At 42.0% G+C, this 23,394-nt stretch overlaps 1 protein-coding gene across 1 annotated transcript; it reads left to right on the forward strand.

Annotated features, from left to right (window-relative positions):
• The first annotated feature begins 2,744 nt into the window (after positions 1-2,744).
• Positions 2,745-22,429, forward strand: MKI67 (marker of proliferation Ki-67). The gene is made up of 16 exons (XM_030453677.1): positions 2,745-2,799; positions 3,800-3,913; positions 4,992-5,073; positions 5,160-5,275; positions 5,447-5,516; positions 6,391-6,457; positions 7,459-8,895; positions 9,186-9,424; positions 9,928-10,351; positions 11,227-11,342; positions 11,550-11,721; positions 11,811-11,945; positions 12,474-13,474; positions 14,636-14,711; positions 15,193-18,309; positions 21,849-22,429. Exons 2-16 carry the CDS (start codon positions 3,822-3,824, stop codon positions 21,998-22,000), a joined length of 7,296 nt encoding a protein of 2,431 aa, XP_030309537.1. The 5' UTR covers positions 2,745-2,799; positions 3,800-3,821; the 3' UTR covers positions 22,001-22,429.
• Positions 22,430-23,394: the final 965 nt, after the last annotated feature.

Genomic DNA, 23,394 nt, shown 5'->3' on the forward strand with positions numbered 1-23,394 from the left:
TTTCTACAAACCTAGGTTTCAGAAAAAAAAATGTATTTTCATTGTAAACTGCAATGTATTTATTGCAATACTCTCTTTAACCAGTGTAGACTAAGGCAGATCAAAGAGCTGTTTCTGTGCAGGGCACACATGTCAAGTCTGAGCTCTGCTTCCCTGAAGAGAGAAATTGTTCAGTGCATCTGAGAGTTTTTCCAGCAATTGAACTTCACCATGGCTGTTCTTCATCTGAGGTATTAAAGGCTTACATTGTAATTTAGGTAGTTTAATCAGAGCTTTCTTCTAATGGCTTTTGTACATTTTCTCTGGTACTTTGCACGGAGTAGGAGAATTATTAATCATTAATCAGGTTGAGATTTTGCCAAGGAAGTTCTTTTCACAAGTAATCTTTTTTTCTTTTTTTCCCCCCATCACTTGTTTTCACTGCGTGCAGAATCATTCCAGTGTTCTTATCAGTGTCACACCCAGAATATTCATAAAGGTTGGACAAAAATCGTGACTTGATGCCAGTTTATCATAAAAATAAAAACTCAGGCGTCACTCAGCAACCTCTCTGCTCTCCCCCAACCACCCTGGGGTGACACTGAGGGTGTGATGTTGGGGTAGAAAGGAAGGAATTGTCTTTGTTGTAAATTAGTGATGGTAAAAATAATGTTTGCTGTTTGTAGGAGTCTGGTAACTCCTTTTGGGGTTTTAGATGTTTAAATATCTATCAAAAATGCAAGTTGGAACCCGTGCTGCTCCTTTAGGAGGTTTGCATTGTGGTCATCTTAAAATATAAAAGGTTTGTGTTAGGAATTTATGTGTGGTGGCTGGGAGATACAGGGGGAAATGATAAGAAATTATTTCTGCATGTCATGCAGGGCATCTTTTAGATATAACGTGTCAGTAAATTGCTCTCTTTCTTTCGAGTTATTCAGAATTTCTGGAAGTGTTTTGTTCTTGTGCTTCTCTTGAAATTCTTTCCTCTTTACTTCTCCAGCAACACAGGTTAATTTGGCTTAGATTGTTGTGGCACCACAGCCTGAAATTGCTATTTCAGTCTGAGCAAACTGATGCCAGAAGAATGGAGAATAAAATCAGGTGGTTTGGGGCCTCTGTATTGTCTAATTTCAGAGCACCACCAGAACAGATGTTCAAACTGCAGGAAGAACTGGACATAATAATGGAAACTCCATCCTCTCAGTGCAACTGGCATCTTTCTGCAGCAAGTTTTTACAAACATTTTAAAAATGTATTTTAGGCATTGCGGAGAGGGCTATGGTTAAAAAACAAGTCTGAAAACCTTTCTGATCAGATTTTATTCCAAGGTACTTTCCTCTCCTTGGCTATTTTCAAATGATGGCTTCTGGTTTTCAGTACCAGATTATCTCATCGATTGCAGATTAAGTTTTACTTTCCTGCAAACATAGAACAGCAATATAAAACCATAAGGATGAAGGATGATGATGATGATGGATGAAGATGGCAATGGTGTTGGGTTTGTCTAGGAACAGCCCTTTCTATTTTGCTATGAGAACTAAGTTCTGGTTGCTTGCCAGGTCCCTTTTTTTATTCTTCTGTCTTCAAGCACAGAGCAGCACAAAGTGTTTTATTGAGATTCTTTATTGCTTGCCCGGATTCTCAGATCCAAGCCTTAGATTGCTGTCAGGGAACAGGGATGGGAATCAGGTTTTGGTGATAAACGAAGGCGAGTAATTAGCTGATTAAAATGGACATAAAATCCTAGTTTAATATTTGCTGCAGCTTTCTCCCACCTTTCCTTTCTGCTTTTTTCCTCCTCCTTTAAAGCTTTCCCCTTTTATTTTTTTTTTCTTATTTAAATATTTCCCTTTCCCCTTAGATTTTTAATACTACTATTTTGGCAATGAGAAGGTGGGTACAGACACCTGAGCGACTACAGAAAGCAGTTGCCTGAGTTCAGCTTGAAGAGATCGGGACTGATTCGGGACCTTTTTACCGATCTGAGGCATTCTCACGATATTCAGGCACCATTTATAGCTCGAGAGGAACCCAGCAGAGACCCCTCTGAAGCCCCTGACAAGCAGACAGACACAGACAGGGACAGAACCGGCGGTCCGGGCTGCCCCGTCCCGCTGAGGGGCTGAGGAGGGGTCCGGTCCAGGTCCGGCTCTTGGAGCCTGAGGCGCGGAACGGCCGTCGTGGGCGTTGCCTCAGCGCGTGCGCTGCCGTTTGAAATCAAACCGCCTCCTGTCTCTCCATTGGCTGGTCCCGCGATCACGTGACAGCCCTCCCACCAATGGCGGGCGGAGGCGCGCGTTTTGAAAAACTATAAATATCGGTTGCGGCGCGAGAGGGACACTTTAGCGTATCCTTCCGCCAAGCAGCCGAGCCGGCAGCGCTGAAAGAGTCCGGCCCACCCAGGGGTACTGCTCCCTGCCGGTGCCGCTCGGTGCGTTCTCCCCGGCATGGCAGCTGTCAGCAGGTGAGGGCGTGGTGGGTGGTTCCGGGGTTTGTGCCTGCACGGTACGCAGGTTCTTGTTTTCGGGGGGGGGGAGTAGAAATCGGCGCAGGGATACCTCGTGTGTGTGTGTGGTGACACGGCTCCCGTGGCGGCGGAGCGCGGGAAGGCGCAGTGCCCGCCGAGCGCTGACAGGAGCGGCCGAGGGGTCCCCCAGAGCGGGGCTGCCGGAGGAGGGGCTGGGGGCTACGGGACAGAAGGGCCATCCCGGGGGTGTGCCGGACCGCTGGGCAGCTCCGGGGGGGGCGGGTTGCTGCCCCACCGGGCCCTGCCGTGGGGGTTTGTGGCAGACGCGGCCGTGGGGAGCCCGGGATCGTAGGGTGAGTAAATGGGGGCTTCTGCAGCACCTCGGGGGGTTGGTGGCACACTGTGAGCAGGGTTAGGGGAGCTGAAGGCTGCCCTTACCTGTAATGTGCAGGTAAAGGCTTTTCTTAAGGGCACTGTCAAACTTGTCCGAAGTTGTGTTTGTTTGTTTGTGTTTTGGTTTGGTTTTGTTAGGAAAAAAATAATAATAAAAAACAACCAAGTATGCTATCGTATGGAACTCGGCAGAAAAGACCATTCAGGAGGATCGCTAGTAGCTGCGTTTAGTTCCCTTGTTTTTATCTGGCACATTTACTGGTGCGTTTGACACACGCTTGTGTCAGGGCTGTGCTTGGTGGCCAAGTGGTCAAAGGAACCGAGCATCTGTCTGTGCAGGGGCTGTGAGCTCAGGTGGGTTTATTTTTGGAGGCTAACAGCAATTCCTCCTGTTCCTCTCTCTGTCGGAGCAGTCAGAGGTGCAGCTGCCCCTCTCTCAGCTGCATCCTCACTGTCCCAGGAGCTGCTCAACTCTCTGCCTGTTCTTCCAGCTGTCTGCTGCTTCCTGGCAGTGCCACCATTTCCCCCTCCTGCAGGAGGGTGCAACCATATCTGGTTCCTCTTGGCTTTTCAAACCAAACCTCAGCATTCCCACGTGGATAAGAGGCCGTGTAATTTGGGTGAGGAGAGGTGAAAATAGTTGTGTCTGGGGGATGAAACACAGCACGTGTGAGCCCCGAATCCTTTGCAAGTGCCCTGGTGGGTTGCAAGTCTCTGTTGGGGATGTAAAAGGAATAAAACCGGGATTGCTGACACGGGATGGATCTGGGCACACAGGTTCTGCTTTTTCCAAACCCGTAGTGCCTTCCCCTGGCTAATTGTGGTGTTTAATCACAGGTTCTTCTGCTGGACACGGGAAATTGGTCTCGAACACCACTTAAAAATAAAAAAGACATTTGTTTACTTTCATAAATAAGTTAAAGTATTATTTGGAGGAGTAATCTTGATGTGTTTTTCTAGGTAAGGTTCCTTACCTTTGAAGATGCCTCTCTTTGGGAATATTGTTGTTATCAAACGGAATGGGACTGATGGAATTACTTTTCCCCTCACTGCCAGTTCTTGTTTATTCGGAAGGTGAGGAAGAGTTCAGTGCTTGCACACATCGAAATAATATCTTTTTTCATGCAGCTTCTAACTTGAAATACTTCTTTGCAAAAGTATAAATTCGTTCATTTGTGAATCACAGTCAGGGGAGGGAAGGAGATTCTGGGATAAGGTTAATTGGAAGAACAGAAAGCTGAACTTTATTGTTTTGGGTTTTGCTGTTTTTTGTTTTGTTTTGTTTCTGCTTTTTGTCATTCCTTTGACTAATGAAGCAAAGCAAGGCATGTAACTTGCATTTGTCCATCTTCACTACATCAGCACTCTTCTCAATTTTTACTTTTCTTTTTTCATTTGTTTCTCCAAGACCTCAGTAAGGAAATACCTCAGCTAATCTGGAGTTAATATTAAAAATTAATTAGAACTTAAACCTCCTCCAGTCTTGAAACTCCCTTTGACTAATGCAGTTGAGTGTCAGTGGATTTGGAAATTGATCTATTGCTGCTTGTTTACATTAAAAGGTAAAATGATTATCCTGGAACTCTATCAGTAGAGACTGGACTAGGTGATCTTACTACAAATAGCCTTCAAATAAAATGTCTTTACTTCTCATAAACAAGGTTTGTTCAGCACTTAGAAACAGCTTTCCCTTCCTAACAGCCCTTAAGGAAGTAGAAGTGGCTGTCCAGGGGAGACCAAAGATCCATCCACCTGGCAAAAAATGCCTAAAAGTGACGTTAAAACACATGCTGGGATTTTCTATAGTGTCCCTCAGTTCTTCAGCAGCTTGTGAGTCAGGGAAGAAGTGATCTCAAACCACCAGATATCTACTGTACACATGTCCCTTTCAGTTTGTTGTGAGCTGTCTTTTTCAGATTTTGTTTATTTCACATATTTTTTGTTTCCTCATCTGGATTTCCTGAGATTGCAGTAGTATGGGATTCTGGTTTGGTTTTGGTGTTTTTTCACCAGAGCTAAAAGACCGAGGGAGTTGATTTTCTTCATGTTCCCACAGTTAAAGAAGTATCAGCTGAAAAGTTGGGAAATCACTTAGTTCAATAAGAGATTTTTCTGTGTGCCTTGGAACTCAAAATTGCCTTTTTTTCCCCAGGAGAACAGAATGTGACATTCGTATCCAGTTGCCTCAGGTCTCCAAAGAACACTGTAAAATTGAAGTCAATGAAAACAAGGAGGTAAGCTAGAAAGATTAAATGATAATATGCATTGCATCACTGCATCTCATCAGGCTACTGAAATGCTTTTTTTTTTTCATTTTTAGGCAATATTGACTAACTTAAGCTCAGTAAATCCCACAAAGCTGAATGGTGGCTGTTTTCAGCAGCCTGTGCCTCTGAAGCATGGGGATGTGCTGACCATTATTGATCGTTCCTTCAGGTAAGGACAAACAGGTAATGCCTTCTGTTGGGATGTTGGGAAGCCTTTAAACTGACACCTGTGTGTTGTTGGGAATGGACAGCTACTTGATAGGTGATGTAGCTTAATCAGGGGAATTTAGTCATCAGCTACTTGACAAAAAATGGTTGTCTTCTGAAATCTTTCTTCCAGATTTGAGTATCCTCTCCAGTCAACACCAAGGAAGAGACGTTCTAGGTCTCCAAAAGATGAAACATTGCAGGTGATTTTGTGGCTGTTACAAATGTGTTGCTGGTGGTACAGCATTCCACTTCTTGTGCTGTTTCTTATTAGGGAGAAACTTTTTAGCCATAGACTCTACCTTGTGTTTGAGAATGCAAACAAACTCCTTCAGATAAAAGCCTTTAAAGAAGTAATAATTTACTAAGTTGGACTTGTCAGTTTCTGGTAATAGATACTTAACAACCTATTATGTTACTAATACAGAATAAGCTATTAAAAATTAATCTTTAGCTTTTTCAAAGAGAGGGTGGGATGCAGGAAATTCAGAGTATGGGCTTTGTACTTGTACTTTAAACAGGGGAGTCTGCCCAAGAGAATGAGCATTCTTTTATTTATTTGGTTATCCCAAAATACTCAGTTACTCCATGTGCTAGTACACTGATGGAATGTTGAAATTTATAAATATCAAGCTAAACTTATCTTTCAATAATTTATTTTCATTAGTTTCTTTTTTTTTTAATTCTCAGCAAGGTTTTCTCCCTTAAAGGGGGTACTCTTAGTTTGTGTTTTGGCTATTGAAAGATTATTTCTAATATTCTCTTATGTAAATGAAAACCTTCCACTAGATCTGGTAAGAAGGTGAAATTCTAGTTTTCTTGTGTACATCCTTATGCTGCAGCTGGTTTTAGAGCTAATTTAATAATAAGACTTAAACTCACATTATATTGGGCCTCAAATGTGTGCTGGGCAATGTTCTGAAATTCTGAAATATTCCAGGGTTTCATTTGAACACTTTGAGGCCTGTTTGGTAAACAGTGCATGTACTTCTATAAATCTAGTGGTTTTCAATGTACAGTTGAAAGGTAAACTGTAAAATCTTTGTTACTCTGCTGAAATATTGTACAAATTTACAGGTTCTTCATGTTCAGCAGGTGACAGAAGTGGAGTTATTACACAAACAAACTTCAGGATCTGCTTCAGGTTGGTGGCTTTTTTATGGGGGCTTTGCTTTCTTCTTCCTTTAACTGCTTTTATTCTCAGCAAAAGAGGAAAAACAGGATTGAGAAGAGCAGAAGTGTTTTAAGGCTTTTCAGTCTGTGTATTCCTAGGATTTGGGTAATTGGTTCCTCAGCACTGTCCTGGTCCGAGAATCTTTGCTTTGTTGTTCTATCAGCTTTAAGGGAACAACTTGTCAGCTCAGTAAAAACAAGACTGCTCTGCATGTCTGCAGTTGGGTAAAAACTTCCATGGAAAAAAATCTGATTTCTTGTTCTTAACCACATTCCTTCTCCCTTGGCTGGAAGATCACTGGCAGGCTTTTCCTTGGATGTCAGGCTGTCCCTCATCTTCACATGGATTACTTCCCATCATGATTAAGAGCAGTCAGCCCATATCAGCATTTGTTTCAGCAGGTGTTTGTGCTGATACACAGCAGTGTTGACAAGTGGACCTTGTAGTTGTACTTAAGTGGCTGAAAAGGTGCCTCTTATCAGATGAACTCTGGTAGATTGCCTGGAGCTCTTCCTGACAGGAAAGGCAAAGGGAAGAGTGCCACAGTGCAAGCAATACCTGTAAATAAATGCAGGACAAAAACCAGCCTGGGTTGTGGTGTGCCCATCAAAATGATTGAGTCATTAATCCAATGCTCATACCTGGAAGCAGCCCTGAAAGATGTAAATTTATTAATTCTGAATAAAAACAAAAGCATGGAATACCAAGTGCGTTTTCTGGATATAGGATAGATTCCAGGTAACAACTTAGTTATGTTAAACTAACATAACTGTTTCTGTTATGAGAGAAACTGTTATTGTTACCACAGCTTTATTTACAGTATCCTGGACCCTGGTTGATGGTCTTAGGAGAGAAATGGAAGGAATTTTTATCTGTTTTTATGAAACCATTTTGTAGTTTACAACTTCAAAGTAACTGCATCTGTATCACTTCTTGTTTTGCTTTGCCTTTTTTTTTTTTTTACTTTGTAGATAATGCCGAGTGTGAAGAAAAAAATGCCACTGAAAGTAAACAAAATACAGAGGAAAATATTTCTAAAGCTTTACCTGTCAAACTACAAACACCCAAATCTTCACACAGAAGCCTTCAGTCTAGTAAAATAAAATATGAAATGTCTCCTTTTAGTCAACTCTATGAAAATCTGAAGCAAGAGATCAAAGTGAAAAAACCTTCACACCAGGGAAATGTATCTCAACAAGCTACAAAAGAGAATGGTAACAGTGTTCTAGAACCAAGTGCTGTAACACCTTGTAGTATTTGTGACCTGAGAAGTCTGGCTGAAGAAAAAGAGAGAGGCCAAGCTGAAAATGTTGAAGAATGCAAAATAACAATGAGGCAGGATGTGATAATCACAGAGCTGAACCAGATCTTAGCTGTGGGAAGTGCTACCAAGAAGAGATTTACCAGAACTCCTCGAACCTCACTATCAAGAGGTATTGGTCAGGGAAGTCAGGAACTAAGCACAGCAGGTGAATCTAAAGGTACTGAAGTGACAGCCACCCCCCTGAAGCATATTGTGGGAAATGCAGGATTTCCACTGACACTTTGTCCTATAGTTGTCATGGATTATCTAGACCAAAGCAACACAGGCTGCTCTGAAGCTGCAGCAGGTCAAGCAGCACGAGCAACTGAGACAAGGAATGCTTCTAAAGGTGATAAATCAGTTGTGTCCACACCAACACCCAGGAGGAGGGGTCCTCAGTCTCCTTTTGTATCACCTAAGAGAACACCTCATGGAATGGCTCCTGGAAACACTGAGACTCCAAAAACTGGAAGACGTGTGTCCTTCAAATGTTGTTCTTTTTCACAAGCCTTAGCTGAAAGTCAAGATGCAGCATGCAGAAAGGATGGCCTTGAACAACTGCCTTTGGCAGAAACTAAATCCTTAAAACAAAGAAGAAGTAGTAAACAACCCACACCAGGAACACAGGTAAAAGGAGATGTGCTGAAGGAAATTTGTGATCAGGCAAACTTTAACTCAGAAGAGGGACAAGCTCTGACTCCTGCCTCTAAATCCAAGAGTCCCAGAAGAAATAGCAGACAAAATAAAGAGCTATCAAACAAAAGTGTCCTTTCAGAGACACTGGAGTTAACATCTCCTGCTAGTCAGACATCTGGCTCTGGAAGAAAGAGAGGTAGTCCAAGGAGCTCTGGATTGCTCACTGAAAAGGCACTGGGGACAGATGTTATTCCTGAACAGGATGACACAGGTTTGGAGAGCAAAGACACTGGAACTAAGGAAGAGGTGGCCACAAAGGAGTCCCAGAACCAGGAGCTGGAAGATACCGGTGCTACAAGACCTCGTAGGTTGTCATCAAAGAGAAGATCTGGAAGCAGCACTGAACTGAAGGACAAGGGGGCTGGCTCAGAAATGAATATTGCTGGCCTGTTGGCTGGAGAAGAATCAGGTAAATATCTTTAATCCCCTCCTTCCATCTCATGGAAATTTTTCTGCATACATAAAACACAGAACTCCTTGCTGACATAAGGGTTTTGAAACAGTTCTGCAGTTCTGTAGATGATAAAAATACACAATAGTATTTGTAAAAGTTTATGTAAATTGAATGTATTTCAGGTAAGTTACCTTCTGATGTGTTTACAACTTTAAAATACTTGAGTAAGGTCTGTTTTCTATGCTGGGTGGAATGTTGACTTGGATTTTTGGCTGTATAGAAATACTTTCAATTGTCATTTCTAGGCAAGAAAAAAAGGATCTGTCAGAAGAGGAAAAGTGCTGATGTGTTGCTTCAGCCTTTAGGAAAAAGAAAGAGAGTATCTTTTGGTGGTCAACTGAGCCCAGAACTGTTTGATAAAAGTTTGCCTCCCAACTCACCTCTTAAAAGAGGAGCAATTCCTGCCAGGCTGAGCTTATCAATTGGAAACTCACCACGTGCTGTCCTGAAAAAGGCTCAGGGACTGAAGCACTTTGCAGTCCAGGTAAGCATCAAGACTAGCCAAGTGCCTTAAGACAATGTGAACAGAATTTGTAAATGCTAAGATGTCTAAAACCATGCTACTGCTCGTTCTCATGTATATATGGGAGTGTATTTCCACATGTTTGTGCCTAGCACCAGTGTCTAAAAGTCCAGTTTACCACAAATAACAGCAGTTTGCAGGCAAACTGGAAGCTGCTGCCATGTGGGTTGGCTGGAAGTTTGAAAACATTTGCTGCTGATTTGAACTGGGAATGTACTTGATGTGAACGAAACTTCTGAATAATAAATTCACTTATTCAATTGATTTTGCATGAGTTCTGAGACTATTCTGACATTTTAAATTTGTTGCAAGTTGTTTTTCAAAGAATAGCATTTAAGGCTTTTTCAGGTGTTCTGCTGATATTTTACAGTGTTGTGTTTACTTGTCAGAGGCAGATGAGCACTTGCAGTTCAGCTTTATGCAACAACATTTTATCTTTGTCTTTTGTTTTTTTCCTACCAAAGGAACTTTGTGAACATTTGCAGAAAGAAACAATGTCACCCCAAAATGCACCAACCCAGAAGTCCCCAGCTGCCTCATCCCCTGTCTCTGGGAAGGCAACACCTACATTTGATTTATTCTCTCCAGAACCTCCTGTAAGAGGCCGTTTCTCTGTCTCTCACATCCCAACACCATCACCCATTGCAGAAGAGAAGGATGCTGTTGGAGAAGACATGAATACAGGGAATAAAAATGGTGCCCAAGTGAGGACACTTGAATCTTCTCATGTTAACCCAGATGATAAAACCCACCCAGTGGCTACACCTGAGAAATTATCCAGAAGTGCACAGTTTGCCTTGAAGGTCACTCCCAAGAAGAGGAGAAGTGGGGCAGTGGCAGTTATCCATGCAAAAAGGAGGAGTGGTGCCTCTAGTGCCAATTTACTAGGTTTGTTTCAGCTGTTTATTTCTAATATTAATTTAAATGCTTTAAAATACAGAAAGAAAAATGAAATACGCCTATGTTTTGTTATGCAGAGGCCACCAAACAATTGGCATATCTTCTGGTGGTTGTTGGACTTGTTGGAAACAACCAGGAATTGTCAAGTGTCACACCTCATATTCATGAAGCAAATTCCTAAAGCATATGTAACCATCTGCAGAGCAAGGATCTGCATGCTCAGACACTGAAAATGGTAGAATTAAAGTTCTCTTTGCAAGATTAGCTGCAACAGTGATCCTTCAAGGACTTCAGATTGTGTAATTTACATCAATTTTGATTTGTAGCTGTGCACTGTACAGCAATTTAGCTTCAGTTTGGGTTTGTGCCTTTGTTATACAGAGTTCACAAGATTGGTCCATGGACTGGACTGCACTTAACTGTTAATTTATATGTGTGTGTGTATATACATATATATATATCACATAAAGAATTAAAAATAAGGTGATCACTGGGTGTCAATTTGAATATTTTGAAGATGGGAAAAAGTTATTTCCCTGTAAAAAGAGTGAGGATGGAACTGGGTCAGCCTTCAGTTTTGGGCTCTCATATCTGTTTGACACTATATGAAGCTTTTTGTTGGTTTTTTTTTTATTGTGGAAATAGCCATACTGAGTAATTGGACATCTTCAATAAACTTCAGCTGGAATACAATCTTCCAGCTGAAAGCTTTTCACAGAGAGCTTCAGTGCAGGTGTTATCAGATGATCCAACAGTGCCTTTCCTTTGCCAGTCTGCAGCAAATCCACTGGAATCAGGAAGAATTGCTGATTTCCATTTCTACAGATGAGAATTAAAGTGGTTGCTTCTCTTTTGTTTTCTAGTGGCAAAATCTTGGGCAGAAGTGGTAAAATCAGGTGTTGCAAGACCACAGTCCAAGGCTGCTAAAAGAAAGGTCCAAAAAGGAAGATCCCTAAAGAAGAGAACGCAGGCACCAAAGGTATTCTTTTCCTTCTTGTTTCTCCATAACAACAAGAGAGCTTGCAGTTATTTTGCTGCAGAAGCTGGAAGCTTTCAAGTTTTTAGAGAAGACTAAATTAGATGTTGATGTCTTTGTCACAGTGAGAGATGAGAAATGTTGGTTTCATGTGAAAGGAGCCTTTCTTTACTAACTTTTTTCCCCCCCCCTCTTCTTTTTCCTCTGCAGACTCCAGAAAGAAAAATAAAAGGTCATTTTAGTACAGGTCATGCAGAATCACCTGATACAATAATTGTAGGGAGAGCTTATTCCACCACAGTCAGGACAGCTGGACGGGTGCCTAGGGTGGTAAAAAATCCTGTTTTGAACCTAAACATGAACATGGATGAAAGCTTCACAGGTAAATTTTGAGAAGTCTGTTGCTCACTCTGCCAGCTGTGTCATTCTTCTGTCAAAACAAGTGCTCATTTCTCTGAATATCCTTTGTAGGAATGACTGAAATGTTTCAAACTCCAGAAAATAAGAGTGGAAATACATCACCTGTAGCCACTGTTCAGAAGACTGATTTTACACCAACCTGTACTGCAGTGGAAATTTCTGAACTGCAGACTCCTGAAGAATGTGGTATGTTTGTTACCTAAAGTGTTGAGGTCTGTTTAGGGGTAGTGACACTTTCTAATTCATTCTATTTGGTATGGAGCTTCAAAAGGTTGAAGTACTTTTCAGGCAAATCTTGTGCCTCTCTGTAAGTGCTTGGCACTTTGTTAGCCACTTGTCCATGGACACCTCTAAATCCAGGGATATTTTCATGGCAGGGAAAGGGTATTGTGTAATCTTGCATGAAAAGTAGTTTATCTTTTTTTCTTAGAGCCATGCTACAAAGATTTGCATTAAGATGACACCTTGTGCACAAAACCCATTGATTTTTATATCAAGAGTAAATAAAAAAAAGTGAATTTCTATGGACAACTGTGTGCCTCTGGCTTGTAGAAGCAAATTATCAAACCAACTGTGGGTGCACATTTTTGTGTTTTGACCTGTAGAAGGCTCCAGCTGTTTGTACCCACCTTACTTAGTCACACAGCAGTTTGAATGTTTGAATTTTCTACTTGATTCTTTTTGCTTATTACATGAATCTGCCACTCATTTCAGGAGAGATGATGGTGTCACCATTAAATAGTTCAGCTGATTCTGAACAGAAACAGGACAGTCCAGGCATTAATCACTTACTGAGAGAGGAGGAGTCTCTGGAGCCTATGCTTGAGGCAATAGCCACAAAAACTCCTGTGAGAAGACAAACTATGCTGGAAGAAAATAGTAGTGTGGAGTGTTCATCAGCAATTCCAGAAAAACAATCAGCATCTCAAGTGAAATCAGGAAGTAAAAGAAGGACTCCCAGGCAGAAGCTGGAGCCTGTGGAAGCCTTGTCAGGAATCAAGCAGCTCGTGAGGACACCAAGGCAGAAAGCAAAGCCTGTGGAGGCCTTGTCAGGCATCAAGCAGCTCATGAGGACACCAAAGCAGAAGCTGGAGCCTGTTGAGGTCCTGTCAGGCATCAAGCAGCTCTTGAGGACACCAAAGCAGAAGCTGGAGCCTGTTGAGGTCCTGTCAGGCATCAAGCAGCTCTTGAGGACACCAAAGCAGAAGTTGGAGCCTGTTGAGGTCCTGTCAGGCATCAAGCAGCTCTTGAGGACACCAAGGAAGAAGCCAGAACCTGTTGAGGCCTTGTCAGGTATCAAGCAGCTCTTGAGGACACCAAAGCAGAAGCCAGAGCCTGTTGAGGACTTGTCAGGTATCAAGCAGCTCTTGAGAACCCCCAAGCAAGAGTTGGAAGCTGTTACAGATGAAATTGCCTTTAAAAGATTACTGAAGACTCCAGTACAAAAAAAGGCAGCTCCAAAGGTGAAACATCCACCAGTAGAAGACATGGTTGGGCTCAGCCGTATTTTCAAGTCACCAAAGGAAAGAGCTGAAGGCAGAGAAGATCTGTGTGGGATCAGCAGACTGCTGAGCACTCCCAGAGAGAAAAATCAACCTCTGGATGACTTTGTGGGTCTGCAAAGGCTGATGGCAGAACCCAGGCAGAAACCTTCTGGTTTTGAAGTGGATTATGCTGGAGTTACAGAGATGTTTGATACACCACAGGAAGCTAAGGTAAAATACTGTCTTTAAAAAATGGGTTTTTGGCTAAGAATGTATTCAGACTTAGGAGCCTGTGGTTAAAATGACTTCTTAGGCCTCCCAGTATGACATCTTGTATGTTACAGCACTTCAAGTATGTGATGTCTGCAACCTCTGGAGGAAACCTCTCTTCTTGAGAAGCAGCTCACATTGCCATTTTCACAGTTTTCCAATCAATCTTTTTCCCTTGCTAGCTCTGTCCATGTGAATGCTCCCCTGCTAGGAAAAAATATCTTCATACAAATTGCAGCATCTGAGCACTTACTTTTCTGGTCATTTCTTTCTGTTATTTTTACTGAACCCTCTAAATAGCTTACAAATTAATCAAATTCTTTCTCAGCCTTCCTTTTCATAAGGAAGACATAGTTGTTGGTTTTTTTTTTTACCTGTTGGTAAATGGCTTTTTCTGTGTGTGTGTGGAACAGCTTGATACCCTATAGCTTAAATTTTAAGCTGTTGGGTCTGGGTTTTAGGGATTTTTTTGTTTGTTTGTGACAAAACATGTTCCTGTGTCATCAGCTGCTGGCTCACTCTGCCCCCAAGTTTTCCATTGTTGCTTCCTGAGTGGCTGCTGGTTTTACAGAGTTATCTGTATCACTGCACATTTGCCTGTGTTAATATGTATTGCTGAGTTTGCTCTGGGTTACCAATCTGACCTTCTAACTCACAGCTTCATCACTTTTGTCAGTTGTGAATTTTATTTGTATTGATTTTTGTGTTCATTTCCAGATCCAGAGGTAAGAAATTGAGTGTCACTGGGCTTAGAGCTCATCAGTATAGAACTGCAATAAAACTGTACAAACTGCTCCAATTATTTGGCTTCAATACCCCAGGTTCCCTTGGAGCACTCATTTAGACACTTTTCAGTCAGTTTCAGTAACATTTTTGTTAACTCCATGCAGTGTTGCCTTTCACTTCAAGACCTGTTACACTGCCTCAGATGGCAAGTAATAACTTTCATTTATTTGTGTGCTAATATCATATACATGGGTACAGTTACAGAGCTTAAGTTGATTTCATTTTTAGAGAAAAGAGTTTTTTCCAAGTATTTCTATACATTAATATCTTTATTGGTTGGCTCCATTATTTCTTCTCCAGTCAGATGTATTTATTGATTATTGTTTATCCTCTCAGGTCAGATCAGGGCCTCTTATGGATTCTAAGGAAGAAGATACTGCAGCTCCTTCTACTAATTTCAATAAAGAAAAAGGTAAGTACAAATGCATTTACTTTAGCTAAAGGAATAATAAACATACAATTATGAAGCTTTTACATCTTTTAAAAATCAGAAATGGTACAAAGGATGTGTAGCCCATGGAACTTGTGCAGTTATTCCTGAGGAACAGCAGGTGCTGGACTTGTGTTGGTGTGAAGTGACAGTGTAGCAGTGTGTGTTGTGGTGACACTGAGCTTTTCCAACATACCAGTGTAAAACAACCTGGTGTTGAGATCTACACCTAGAATTATCTTTTTTTGGAGAGATTTTCAAGAACATTGCTTAAACTTATGAATTCTGTCCACCAAATGAACCAAACATTTTTGGCCTTTAATCTAGGAGGTAGTTAACATCATTAAATGTGATTTGCTAAAGCAAGGTGGCTCTGGTAGGGAAATTGAAACTCACAGATAGTTTGATCAGGCATTGTCATAACTTCTGTTTGTGCTCTTTTCTATGTCAAATCTTTGAACAGGGAAAAATATTTTAGAAGACAAAAATATTTCCCAAGGTGAAGATTCTTCACAGAAGAAAGCAACAAGTGAAGAGCAGTCTACCCAGAGACCAACAAGGAGCAGAGCAAGGAAGGCAATGCATCCTACTTCAGCAAAGGAGTGTGAAAAGGATTTGAATTTAAGAGAATTGCAAGATCTGGAAAAAAAGAGCACCCAAGAGGAGGAGGAGGTGGGAGAAACCAGGACTTCACCTTTGGCAGCTAAAAACAAAGGAAGAGGAAGGAGAAGAAACTGTTGCATACAGGAAGAAATTGTTTCAGAGCACCCTGACCAGGAAAAAGTTGAAACTGTTTCAGTTTGTGGAGATACTCAAAGATCAGGAAGAGGTAGAAGAAAAGAACCTAAGGAATTAAAACATCCAAGTGAGAACCTGGAGTTTTGTGGCCAAGATTCTTCAGTGCTCCAAAAAGAAGCTGCATCTGTGGAACAGACTTTGCAGGAGTGTGGCATCAATGACATGTTGGAAACTGAAGATGATCCCACCACAAAGTCAGTAAGTGCACCTGGGAGAAATGCAGATGAAAACTGCCAACTGCAAACAGGTGTAAAAAACCCTGAAAAGAAACCTCATGAAGGTGGTTTGGAAGACAGTGAAGCAATGCTTCTGTCACCTGGAAAAAGGCCTAAAGGAGGAAAAAAAGTAGAAAAGACAGAACCACTGATTGCAGCTAGAAGAGGAAGAAGAGCTAGAAATGACCAAGTTAAAGAAGCTTCTTCAGAGGAACTTCAGGGCCCAACAAGGAAGCTCCGCAAGGACACGTTGGCAAAGATGGAACAAAGAGAGGAGCAGACTTGTGACAAAGATGCTGAGACTGCTGCAGCAGAAGCAGCTGAAAATGGCCCTAAACTTGGAATAGAGGTAGCAGAGAAAAGAGTTCAGTCTTTAAGAAGTTCTAGAAAGCACTTAACTGAAGGAAAAGCAGACATCTGCGAGGTGGCACTTGAAAATACTCAAAACATGCAGAAAACTGAGGAAACTTCACCTGAAACTGTTACTGAAACACAGTCATGCATCAAAAATGAGATCAAAGTGTCTCAAGGAGATGAAACAGAAAACGCTCAGGAAAATGCAACAGAAGCATCTCCAAAGTTCAAGGCAGAGTCACCTTCTGGAGTGACAAACAAAACGCTGGAGAGTGCTTTGAACTTGGAAACAAATAGAGGTGCAGTACAAGAAACAAACAGAACTAGAAAGAGGAGAGGCAGAAAAGACTCTTTAGAGAAAAAGACTGATGTGTTGGCTGGAGATGTAAACAACCCAGAGCTAATTTCCCCCCAAATTAAGTCAGACACAGAGATGGGTGACTCTTCTTTCAAAGGTTCTTTGGGCTCTGTTTGTACCAAGGATATGAATGAAGTCAGGCAGGAGGAGAACAGCCCAGGTGGCACAGCAGTGCCAGCTGCAAGCAGTGACAGTCTGGCTCAGAACCATCAAAAGAGGGCCAGAAATAAGCAGGGAACAGTTAAACCACAGCCAGCTGAAATCCTGCAGGAGAATCAGGCACACACCAATGGAGCTGCATGTAGAAGAGGCAGAGGTAAAAAAGTTAATTTTGAGCTTGAAGAAGCCAATTCCAAAGGAGTGGGAGGAAAAGGGGCTTTGCCTGGGGATGGCAAAGGAATGACTTACAGAGATGGAGAGTGTGAGGCTGTGGAAAATCCTTCTTCACAAGTGAGGAGGAGCAGAAGAAAGCAAACTGATTCCATGGCACAAATAGCTTGTTCTACCTTGATGGAAAAGCAGACATTGAGTGAAGATCAGAGCAAAGATGAGGCTTTTGTAAAAGAGCAAGATTCAGCTTTGGAAGCTGCTCCCTCCTCAACAGGAGACAGAACACTGAGGCGAGGGAAGAGCCGAGAGGTTGCTGCAGCATCACAAACATCCAGAGCTCTTTCTACCAGAAAAGGACGTGGGTTGCTAGAAGGTGATGATAAAACAGTGGCTGTGAGAGAAGATCAAAATTCAGCTATGGGAAATAGAAGTTTGCAGGCAAAAGCAAATGCATCAGCAAGGGACAAAAGGAAAAAGATTGATCTAGCAGCAGAGGCAAAAAGTTCATCTTCTCTCCAGAGAAAAAGTAGCTTGACAGAAGCTGAGGATAAAGAAGAGAATACTAAGGAAGAGCAAAACATGCCTTTGGAAACAGTGTCCTGTGCAAAGGAGAAGCCATTAGGAAGGGGCAGGAGGAAGGAAACTGCTCTGGCATCACAGACAACTAATTACATTTCTCTTAGAGGAAAACGAGGTTTAGCAACAAATAATGGTAGAGAAGAAGCTCCTAAAGAAGATCAAAATGTTCCATTAGGAACTTTTGATTCATCTGTAAAAGAAAATCAACTGAAAAAAGGCAGGAGAAAAGGAATCACCCTCTTGTCAGATGCCACAACTTCCACCTGGAGAAATCAGGGCTTATCAAAAGGAAGAGGTAGAAAGAATAATGGTGGGGAAGCAAAAAATCTGATTTTGCACAATTCTACTTTGCAAGAAAAAATGGATCTTCCTAAAAGAAACTTGAGGCAAACAGTCACTTCACTGGCAGCTGGTTCCACCTCACTTCAAGATTCACCAGAAGATGGTAAACATGAAACTCCTGAAGAACAGCAGGCCATAGTTTTGGAAGCAGCTCCATCTGCGAAAGAAAATCCATCAAGGGTGGGCAGAAAGAAAACAATTTCTTCCAGATCTGAAGAAACGAGTTCTACTGCTCTCAGGAAAGAACCTGCCCTGCCCAAAAACAGAGCTCAAAAGAGGATCCTTAAAGAAGGTGAGAATACATCTCTAGAAAATGATTCACCCCAGTTACAAACAAGGCAACTGAGGAATAAAAGGAAAAAGGTAGAATTCATGTTAGAGGCAGCTCCTTCTACTTCCATCACTAATAAAAACAGCAACTTGCCAGGAAACAGTAGCACTTCAGAAACTCAGAGTGAGAGTCTGACATCCACTGATTTGGATAAAAATCATCAGTCTGGAAAAGGCAAAGAGGTGACCCCTGTACAACAGGAAACTTCCACTGCTCGTAGAAGAAAAGCTCAGCTGCCAGCAGATGGTTTGGCATCCAAAAAGTTAAGATCAGGTGAGGCAAGAATTTGCTTTTTCTCCTAACTAACTAATTTATTTGTAGAGATACCAATAATGTGTACAAGATGCCAGTGTAACTGTGGGCTGTCATGATCTAACACAGAGATTAGGTCCTCAATATAGCAAGAAGACTTAAGTAAATAGTGTCTATCTTCAACAGGGTGTTTTTCCTACATAGAAGAGGGTTGTTTTATGGGCTATGCCATGTATTCTTCCTCCTGAGGTAGTAAAATGTCTTTGTGCTCTTCTATAATACATTTTCTCTTGATCCATAACAATAAATTGTAGTTTAGAGTAAACAGAGCAACTAGATTCCATGGTAATGGCAGAACATGGTAATGACATTTTTGTAGCACCCATTGTTCCTCTTATTTTCTCCTAAATACCATCTAAAATCCTGCTTTTACATCTCTAGGTCTTGGAGGATCTTTACTAGTCATCAACTTTTTTTTGAAGTTGGTGCTAGAAGGGCCTGAAGCTGTATTTGAGCTAAAAGCCAGCCAAAGTTCCATGCTTCTCCCATTTCCTCCTTCACTGTGTTGCTTTCCCTGAACCAACAGAACTCTTGCTGCTGACATCTAAAATTTTCCAACTATTTTTAGCTTGATGTGTAGAACATAAAACTACCATGGTTCTATTAGAAACTATTATCAAATAAATGTATGCCTCTATGAATTACAGTGACTCCAGAGAGCTAAATATCAGGGAATTTCCTTCCAGACTGTTAAAAATCTTATTGTTGTTTGACTAGGTCCTTCATTTCATTTCTCTTTGGCTCTTTGCCTCTGCACATTCTCACAAAACCTCTTCTTCTCTTTTTGGCATGGGTCTGTCTTGATTCATTCAGTTTTGTTTCCTTTTGCACATATTTCATAGAATCATAGAATCATAGAATCCTAGGGGTTGGAAGGGACCTCGAAAGATCATCTAGTCCAACCCCCCCTGCCAGAGCAGGGCCACCTAGAGTACATCGCGCAGGAACGTGTCCAAGCGGGTTTTGAATGTCTCCAGTGAAGGAGACTCCACAACCTCCCTGGGCAGCCTGTTCCAGGGCTCTGTCACCCTTACAGGAAAAAAATTTTTTCGAATATTCAACTTGAACCTCCTATGCTCCAATTTACACCCATTACCCCTTGTCCTATCACTGGTAATCACTGAGAAAAGCCTAACTCCATCTCCCTGACACTCGCTCCTTACATATTTGAAAACATTGATGAGGTCACCCCTCAGTCTCCTTTTCTCCAAACTAAAGAGACCCAGCTCCCTCAGCCTTTCCTCATAAGGGAGATGTTCCACTCCCTTAATCATCTTCGTAGCTCTGCGCTGGACTCTTTCAAGCACTTCCCTGTCCTTCTTGAACTGAGGGGCCCAGAACTGGACACAATACTCCAGGTGTGGCCTCACTAATGCAGAATAGAGGGGGAGGAGAACCTCTCTTGACCTACTAACCACACCCTTCCTAATGCACCCCAGGATGCCATTGGCCTTCTTGGCCACAAGGGCACATTGCTGGCTCATGGTCATTCTCTTGTCTACCAGGACCCCCAGGTCTCTTTCACCTACACTGCTCTCCAGCAGGTCAGCCCCCAACCTATACTGGGACATCGTGTTGTTCTTCCCCAAATGCAAAACTCTACACTTCCCCTTGTTGAATTTCATCATGTTTCTCTCTGCCCAACTCTCCAGCCTGTCTAAGTCTCTCTGAATGGCCGCACGGCCTTCCGGTGTGTCAGCCACTCCTCCCAGCTTAGTGTCATCAGCAAACTTGCTGAGGGTACACTCTATACCCTCATCCAAGTCGTTGATGAAGATATTGAACAACACCGGTCCCAGTACCGACCCCTGAGGGACTCCACTAGTCACACACCTCCAACCAGATTCTGCCCCATTGACTACAACTCTCTGACTCCTTCCTTTCAACCAGTTCCTGATCCACCTCACTACCTGATCACCAAACCCATACTTGGTCAACTTATCTACAAGGATGCTGTGAGAGACGGTGTCAAATGCTTTACTGAAATCAAGATAAACCACATCTACCGCTCTTCCATCATCTATCCACCTAGTAATTTCCTCATAGAAGGCTATGAGGTTAGTCAAACATGATTTACCCTTGATAAAACCATGCTGACTGCTCTTGATGACCCCCATGTCCTTGATATGCCTGGAGATAGCGACAAGAACAAGTTGTTCCATCACCTTTCCAGGGATGGAGGTGAGGCTGACCGGTCTATAGTTACCCGGGTCCTCCTTTTTGCCCTTTTTGTAGACTGGAGTGACATTTGCTATTCTCCAGTCCTCAGGCACCTCTCCTGTTACCCATGACTTACTGAAGATGATGGAGAGTGGCCTAGCAATGACCTCCACCAGTTCCCTCAGCACCCTTGGATGCATTCCATCTGGACCCATCGACTTATGGATGTCCAGATTACTCAGCTGATCCCTAACCCAATCCTCATCTACTATGTCAAGCTCCTCATCTATCTCGACTACTTCTGGGGCTAAATGAATCTGGGGCTCATGCGGAAACCCTGCAGGAGTAAAGACAGAGGCAAAGAAGGTGTTCAGCACCTCTGCCTTCTTTATATCCTCTGTCACCAGGGCTCCCATCTCATCCCTTAGTGGGCCAATATTGCCTCTAGTGTTAGTTTTACTAGCTATGTATTTGAAAAAGCCCTTTCTATTATCCTTAACCTGACTTGCAAGGTTAAGTTCCAAGGAGGCCTTAGCTTTCCGAATTGCCTCCCTACATCCTCTGACGACAGTCCTGTATTCCTCCCAAGTGACCAGCCCCCCCTTCCATGATCTGTAGATTTTCCTTTTCCACTTAAGTTTTCCCAGCAGTTCCTTTTTTAACCATGCAGGCCTCCTAGCTCCCTTACTGGATTTCCTAACCATAGGGATGCTCTGATCCTGTGCTTGCAGATAGTGGTCTTTGAATATTTTGGTTCCTACTTCCTGCTACTGATACTTGCCAAGCAGTTGGTCTCTTCTGATGCTTTCCTGCCTGCCTGGATTTTCTCTGCCTGGAAGGTCACCTTTTCCCACCTGGATTTTAGTGACAGTTTCTGTATCTGATGCTTGAGCTGGTTCTTATCTCTTGGAGCAGCTTAACTTCTTGGTGCCACCTAGATACCTGCAAAGGTGTTCAGCCTTCCCAGCTTTATCTGAACCAGAGAACAGCTGCTCTGTATTAATTTCTGGAGGATTTTTCTTTGGTGTGGGATATGTTTTAGTTGTACATATCAGTAGAAGGAATTTTAGCTAAAATGGTAGCTAATTGGTTTTGGTGCTCTCATTAATGTTAACCTACTTTCAGAAATAGCTGTAGGTCCTTGGGGATCTAACTTTAAGGATATTGGATGTGTAGAAGTATGGGGTTTGTAACTGGTTTGTTGAATTCATAGATGTAATCTCTGGAATATAGTCATTAGGGACAGTTCCTTGAAAAACAATGTAGCTGAAGATGGAATGTTTCTGCAGAATGTTTATTTATGATACAAATTTAATTTTTTTTTCTCTGTGTACAAATAGAGAGTGAAGATAACAGATCACTACCAAAGGGAAAAAGAAGCAAAACTAAAGCAGAACTTAAAGAAGAGGATGCAAGAGCCACTCAGAGTGCTGGGGGGACAGAGAGGAAGACAAGATCCAGCTCAAGAACAAGTGCAAGAACAAGAAAATAGTCTAAGCAGTCCCAGAACCAGTTCTAAATCAATTCAATAGGCAGGGGTTTTAATGTGAATTGATTTGCACTCAGATTTAAAGTTCAGATTTTGTAAAGTAATTATTGTTGAATTATCATATTATCAAAATCTATTTCTGAAATGTGTTTACAGATACAGCATAGATACCTGTTGTCAGAGCTTGCTTTATGTGGAGGGCTTCAGAAGCCATGGGGTGCTTGTGCCAAACTGCAAACATAAAAATAAATCTTTCTGTAGCAGTGTTTATCCCCCTTTTTCTTCCTTCTGTTGATCAGTACAGCAGTCAGGAAGCCCCACTGCTTTACTGCCAGTTTAATTATAAGCTATTTTCTGCCTGAATTTTCATGTGCTTAAGTCTTATTTTTCATTACAGGTCTGTAAATATTTTATTCAAAAATTATAGATGTGTTAGCAGAACTGTTATTTTGATAATTTTTTTTTTTTAAAAAAAGTTCATTGTACTGAGAAGTGCAGATTTGTAAGTCATTAAATTTGTTAACGAATTGGGACTTGTGTGGTTTTTGTATTCTTAAGAAGCATGTCTTCAACTGGGGGACAAAGATGGACCTTGCTTCAGGTGAGTTCTTACTTGGGAAGTCTCTTGTTCTCTTTCATCAAACTCAGAAATGGTCAGAGGAAGTGAGGAATCCACTGGGTTCTGTCCTGTCCAGGCATTCAAGCTCAGATGTGATACTGTGTGAAAAGCTAACATTTCAAGAGTTTCTTTACACGTGTTGAGTTTGCTGTGCCTATATCCATGGTTTTTAATCCTTTGGGAATTCTATCCTCTTTTTAACTCACTTATTTTCTTCTAGACTTCAGTCCTAGCATGTAGATTTCTAAGTGCAAGATGCTGTAGGTGTAGCAATATTTTCAAGTATTAGAGTCAGCACTTGCTGTCAGGTAGTGCTTTAGCACTGGGGACTCTTCTCCAGATACAAGGAAGAGTTTAACACAAAATACTGAACTGTATCAGTGGTGCAGGATTTTTTGTGACTGGAGGGTCACGCAGCTTCCTGCAGCCTGCCCCAACAACCACTGAAGCAGTAGGTCTGGACTGTTACCTCAAGAGGTTTTTGGAATTGTTCCCATTTAAATGATACCAACATGGACAGAAAATAAAATGCAGGACATGACCCCGAGGTCAATGTGTTGGAGAGCACTGAGTGCTGTGTTGTGTGTGTGCCATTGGATTAATCTCTATTTTACCTTCCAGAGGCATTTTCTGTTGGAGTACTCTCATTTTCCTGGGCATTCTCAAGAAAATAGCTGCCCTTCTACCCTGCTCACTGATTCACCTGACTGAAGGTTCCTGCTCAGATCTGGACATTCCTGCTCAGCTTTCACACCTGGGTTTCCCTGAGCCATCAGGA

Source organism: Calypte anna, chromosome 6 (assembly GCF_003957555.1).
Source record: "Calypte anna isolate BGI_N300 chromosome 6, bCalAnn1_v1.p, whole genome shotgun sequence".
NCBI classification, from domain to species: domain Eukaryota; kingdom Metazoa; phylum Chordata; class Aves; order Apodiformes; family Trochilidae; genus Calypte; species Calypte anna.